Raw genomic sequence first — 6,672 nt, 5'->3', positions numbered from 1 at the left:
AGCTCTAGGATTGAGGATTGTTCCTGGCCCCATTTAGATTTATTTAATTTTTTGGGTAGACTGAATTTTTAAATAAGATAACTTTATTTCTAGGACTAAATGTCAGTCTAGTGGACAAGATAAAAATGTGGATACAGTTATCAAAATTATATTAATTATCATTCATTAACAAAAAACACCTTAAAATGACCATGAAGAAGGTTTGATGATGTACTTGGGCTGCTTGGGCTTTTCATTTGAATATTTTCCAAACAGGCAACTATGTTTTTTCAGAGATCATATATCGGTATATGGTCTCTGGTTTTTTTAAGCATGTCATGGAACCGCGGAAGCAGAATGTTAGGGGAAAAAGTGGCGCACTTAACATTCAACTTGTAAGGTAAGTGCAAATAGTTCGTCAAGTCCTATGTTTTGGTTAAAACATAGCAGCATATGCTGAGTTTACACTTTGTCCCCCCAAAAGAGTAGAGACCGCCTCCGGGGTCTATTGGTTGAGCGTCCGCCCGGAGAGCGGAAGGTCCGGGATCGATCTCCGGCCGCGTCATGCCCAAAACCGTTCAAAGATGGTATTTGTTGTTACCCTGTCTGACGCTCGGCATTATTGGGCTCAAACAAGGTCTTGTCGGCTCGGATTCGGTACACTGTGTCTGAGTGGCTTATTCATGTTTAACTGCGTTATGGTATCTAGTACTATGAAAATGGCTATAGTCCAGACTAGCACAAGCAGCCACATTTAACATAATGTGTGAAACTGCTCATGTTATGAAACAAAAACTATACGACTGAGACACATGGGCGTCCAAAATGACAAGTTTCACAATATCACTGTCACAACACTTGTTTAACGTGACTTCAACATTTCTGAAAGCACATTCAAAACCAACAAAATACATATCATTAAAATCAGACCTTAGTTCTCGCTACCGCTAAACAAAGATTTAAAGACATCCAATTAGGGGTCACGTCAGAACGATCTTTCATCCGACCATTCAGAGCGTCGCTTACCAGAACGGAATGTGATTTCTAATCATACAACCTCGAAACCTTTAACACGGGGTATTACGAACGATAGTTACGGGTTTAACGACTGAATCCATACAATCTAGACCATCTATTAGCCATTCCAGAATGTTCTTTTGTACAGGTTTCAAATTTGTAATCGAGAATTTCTCAAAATATGTTTCGAAGCGTAGATGCCAATTTGAAATTAGTGCCGTAAAGCACGAGAAAACTGCCTTCTGATTCGTCATTCCATTTGTCAGTGAAAGTTCGCGCAAGGTCGGTCTGACGTGACCCGTAATGGGATGTCTTCAGATCTTTGTTTAGCGGTAGCGAGAACTAAGATCTGATTTTAATGAGATTGAACAAAATACCGAGTGCCACCTTATGCATTAATGCACGCCTGAACACGTCGACGAACGGATGACGCTGAGAGTAATCCGTGCCATTCCTCAAGGAGACATTGTTACAGTTCTTGACAGTTGACTGGTGCCGCTGGTTGTCTTCTGATCTGTCGGTCAAGGTGATCCCATAAATGTTCGATGGGGTTCATAACAGGAGAACATGCCGGCCAGGGTAAAAAAACGAATGTTGGCCTTCTTCCGAAAGTTCTGTGTGAGTCTTGCCGTAAGCGGTCTCGCTAAGTCTTGCTGAAGACAATGCCACGTGGCTGTTACTGAATGAATGGTTCCGCCTGGGTCAGGAATCCGGTGTGATCAGTGATCTTCACACGAAAAGTTATCTTGGTGCAATGTCAGATAAAATGTCAGATGAAATGTGAGATGACACGCACGCGCCCGCTCTACTTATAACTAGCTTCAAGCACTTTCTAAAAAGTGCCAGACCAGTCCAGTGTCAGTAGAAAATCACAGAATAATCCACATGTTTCTATTGCGCTTGACACCCATGCTATTCCGGAAATTTACAGATATTTAGAGCATCTAAATATAATACCTTCATCACTTGCTTTCATTAAATAGTAATACATTCCTGACAACTAATCGTTGTCCAAATACAATACAATGAACTTCTACTGAGTGTCAACAGAAACAATGTAATACAGTTACAATCATTGTTCAACAATACATTACACTGCCATATTACAATATATAGTATACACACACACACGCACACACACGCGCACACACACACACACACACACACACACACGCACGCGCACGCGCACGCACACACACACACAAACACAAACACACACACACAAACAGACACAAACACACACAAAAAAACCACACACACACACACACACACAAAAGGACTGTTTTTTTGCAAGTGTAGCATGTATTAGACGTTTACCCCTAGCGTTTGGAATACGGGGAAGAGTGTACCACACGCTTGTTGAATGGAATGTGGATTGAGTGGCTACAGTGTCTGGCCTCATCATACTCTGACGGCGCGGACCATTGCCAAGGGTAATACTTAGGCAATTGATTCCATTCATTCCGTAACAGACAACATGTTGAACTCATGTTCACTCAGTCGTATGAACGTATATGCTGCTGGCCCTCTATATTTAAATCTATATTGATCTGTAGACAAGCTGAACAACAGCTGGCCACTTCTGAAGTGTTCAATACACCACATCGGGTAAAATCAGAAGCTGGAGGGCGAACCTCACATTTCGTTTTGTTTGTATATTTGTTTGTTGTTTAACGCCGTACACGGCAATGTTCTATCTGTATGTCTGCGACTTGTAAATAATCGAATCTAAGCCGGACAAACCAGGGGTTGATGTAATGAGCAGCGCCCGACGCCGTCGGTTTACCAATGATGGCACGCAATGAAGCCAGTCACTGGGCCTGGCCACAAAATCCATTTAGTCGCCTCCCACGACCAACATAGGTTAATATGGACCAGCAAAGGAAAGGAGGACCTGTTATTTCAAAAAGGTGGGAATGTGTTTGTTAGCATTCATATTATAGTCATATTATATTATATTATATTATATTATATTATATTATATTATATTATATTATATTATATTATATTATATTATATTATATTATATTATATTATATTACTACTCATGAACATTTAGCGAAATTCTTCTTAAATCACAAACAATATCTGATAATATGTGTGTTGGAATGTTTTCACCTTCATTGACCTTGTGACAACCCTTGTTCTTAGGGCGGGTTTGATGTTGGGATGAGCACTAAATGCAGTTAATATGAATCAAAGTGTCCTACATCATCTTTAATTAATGATCCAGTGTGTCTAAAGATAATCTTTATTGCACTCGACCGGCAAGAGTTTTAAGGTCCTAAAACTAAAACATATTATATATGACATACATTATTTAGAACACCACCTTGCATTTTTAAAAGACACCCTTAAACCAAAATAAGAAAAGTCACGGTGAGAGATTTACTTTCTATGACGCCACAAGAAACTGATTATTCGTTTCCAAAAGCATATCCTTAATTAGTTTTAATGTTTCAGGACATGACCGGGCTGCATAAGACCATGTCGACAAGATAACATCAATCCCTGCTGTTACTGTTGTAATACAACGCCATATATACCAACATGAGTATTCATTGATCTTCATTTCAAAGCGGCTTTCGACCATGCGTTTGTCTGGGAGCATCACAATCACGTGTCTTATCTGTATTCAGATCTGTGTATCAGTTGTTATTGTTATCGCCCTGGGAACCCGTCGAGTACAAAATAAGACAATCTTAGCTTCAGGCGAATCACATCATCTTCGTGAAGATTGGGAGAAAGGCCTGGATGCTGAATACAAGAAAATGCCAAATGGACATGGTCGTACACGAACACGACGTATTAACGATGCTGATATTGACGTGGTTCTTGAGAACACACAGCTGTGCCGAGGAGTTTCAGAGGTGGACGTTGTATTTGTTGTCCACAGCTCTGCTGACCATTATGACCGTCGGCAAATACTTCGAACAATTTTCCAGAAGCAGAAAACACACACAAATTATACCATACGACATGTATTCCTCCTTGGGCAAAGGAACGACGTGAAAATTCAGGAAATAATCAACCAAGAATTCAACCAACATGGCGACATTGTCCAAGGTCGGTTTCAGGACAGTTATAGGAATCTGACGTATAAAGCTGTAACGGGATTAAAATGGATCAGCCACAACTGTAGGGACGTGAAATACGTCATCAAAATGGACGATGACGTTTACGTTTCTTTGCGCATGTTTTTCACATATATCTATCATCAATATACGGGCGATAACAGAGTTTTATGTTGGTCGTGGAAGAGTTCAACGGTGCTTGTCAACAGAAGGGGGAAGTGGTCCATTGATAAGGACGATCTAAGGCAGTATGATCTGTTTCCTTTGGATTACTGCAGTGGTTTTGCTGTCGTTATACCAGGGGCGATAACTCCAGCTCTGTACAAGGCGACAAGGCTTGTTCCCTATATGTGGATCGATGACTATTTCCTATCCGGGATGGCGCGTGCTGCAGTAACAAAACTGCATGATCTAAGTCCATATCATTACTATGTGATTTTTCCTCAACACCGGGCAGCTTGCATGAAAACAATAAACCTGTGTAAGATTATTTTTTCCCCAAATACTAAGATCCGAAGACTACCAGTAATTATGGCATAATTTTCCCCACGTTTTGGTATTGAAAGAAAAGAAAGAGATAGAGGAAGGGAGGGTGACGGAAGGACAGAGAACTAGAACGAGAGGTGTAAAAAGATATGTTCAGTTAAGACATATTTCATTTAAATTACGATGTTTGGAATATCGGAATTTAGATAGCCATCTTTCAAGTATATACATCCATGTTCGCAGGATCGATCCCCGTCAGCGTCATACCAAAAGACGTAAAAAGATTGTTCTTGTTTTAACCCTGCCTGGCGCTCGGCATTAAGGGGCTAAAACAAGGGCGTGTTGACTCAGTATACTGTGTTTGAGTGGGGTATTAATGTTAAACTGCGACATGGTATCTCAGCAGCAACACTCACACGACACACACTCACCTCACCTTCACTTCTGTGCAGAGTTGCGTCCCTTTTGCGTGTCAGAAATATATGGACGTTGGTTCAAATCCTGATACGCCCTGCTTATGTTTCGTCATTATATTGTAATCTACTAACATTAGTCCTACCTTGTGTGAACGTATCATCATGTATATATAACTCTATGCGCTAACCCAGTATTGACCTGATAACTTAGAAAGAAGTAGCCCTAAAGCGTCTTGAAAAAGAATAAATGAAGCTGTTATCTATAAAGTGTCATGTATTCACTCAAATATTGTAGGGGGCACGGGTGGCCCAGTCGCCTAAGGCGCCGCGATTCGCTGTGCAGAATTGCGTCCCTTGAACACGCCAGAAACCTATGATTGTGGGTTCGAATTCCGGTTCGCCCCGATTATGTTTCTAGGTTTGTCAGCACCATACCCGTGCTCGTGGGTTTCACCGAAGTGGTAAACGTCTGAGACCTGCATCAGTTCGGGCTTTCCTCCCACATTAAGCTGACACGCCGCGATATAACTGGAATACTGTTAAAAGCGGCGTTAAATCCAACTCACTCACTCAAATATTGTACGGAAGTAAAGGGGTAAAGAAAGGGGATTAAGCAAACATTTCGCATTCTCAAATATTTACGTTCTATAATTGTATCTTTACAAACATCTCCGTGTGGGTTTCAGAAGTGGCTTGTTTGTTGGTGAACGCCGCACTGACCAATATTCCACCTAGTATTTGGTTGGTTGCTTGGTTGTTTAACGCCGCACTCAGCAATACTCTAGGTATATAACGGCTGTCTGTAAATAATGGAGTCTGGACCAGACAATCCAGTGATTAATATGATGAGCATCGATCAACGTAATTGGGATCGATGACATGCATCAACCAAGTCAGCGAGCCTGACCACCCGATCCCATTAGTCGCCTTTTACAAGCATACTCGCCTTTTACGGCAAGCGTGGGTTGCTGGAGACCTATTCTGCCCCTATTCTGCCCCTATTCTGCCCCTATTCAAGTGAACTCACACACAAAAAAGTCAATTCTTATAAAATTGTATATCACTGTTTTATACCTACAGGGGTGTATATCTATTACAAAATTTCAGTTAGTACGCGTGACTTCATGTTAACACGGACGTCCATACAACAACCAGCTGTAACGCGGAATAAAATAGTTCATCAAAAGGAGAGGTTACATGAGCGTTCGTATGCTAAACTTGCTCCACAGGAACATCTTTTGTAGTTTAGTTACAACAAATAGATCCAAATAATATAATCATTAGATGAAAAAGGACTCTAAGGAACTACCTCAGTAAGTAAGTCACAGTGACAGCGCGTCGCAATACGTTTACATTAAATACAGGACATCACAATGGATAAACGAAGGTGTTCGTGAACCTGTGGCGATTACACGTGTTAAACCTCATTGATCAACTGGTTGATCATTGAAAGGTGATCACAAAGATGTGTCAAATAGATGCTAATTAATTATAGATTGTTCAAGGCTGTTACCTGTAAGACTAAACACGGATCCAGTCCACAGTTTGGATGTGCATTTCTTCGTTTTGTTCACTGGGATAGGTCGTAGCGAGGAAATTCTTGAACGAGCATTCAATCAAGCTATTTGACTTATCCCAATGTAAGCTAAAACAGTAAGTTCAAGATAAAAGGATCTGAGTGATCAGAAACAACGTTTCTG

The 6,672-nt window shown here is 40.8% G+C and overlaps 1 protein-coding gene across 1 annotated transcript; it reads left to right on the top strand.

Moving 5' to 3' along the window:
* The first annotated feature begins 3,587 nt into the window (after positions 1 to 3,587).
* LOC139476023 (beta-1,3-galactosyltransferase 5-like) lies at positions 3,588 to 4,610 on the top strand. The gene has a single exon (XM_071259264.1). It carries the CDS (start codon positions 3,588 to 3,590, stop codon positions 4,608 to 4,610), a length of 1,023 nt encoding a protein of 340 aa, XP_071115365.1.
* The last annotated feature ends 2,062 nt before the right edge of the window (positions 4,611 to 6,672 follow it).

The sequence above is a fragment of the Haliotis cracherodii genome, unplaced genomic scaffold (genome assembly GCF_022045235.1).
Source record: "Haliotis cracherodii isolate W230 unplaced genomic scaffold, xgHalCrac1.p SCAF_3, whole genome shotgun sequence".
Lineage (NCBI taxonomy): Eukaryota > Metazoa > Mollusca > Gastropoda > Lepetellida > Haliotidae > Haliotis > Haliotis cracherodii.
The sequence above is the reverse complement of the archived record's forward strand: the minus strand, read 5'-3'. Positions and strand labels throughout refer to the sequence as shown.

What these genes read in the sequence shown, in the direction of transcription:
- LOC139476023 (XM_071259264.1), top strand. Translation starts at nt 3,588, where the DNA reads ATGCGTTTGTCTGGGAGCATCACAATCACGTGTCTTATCTGTATTCAG.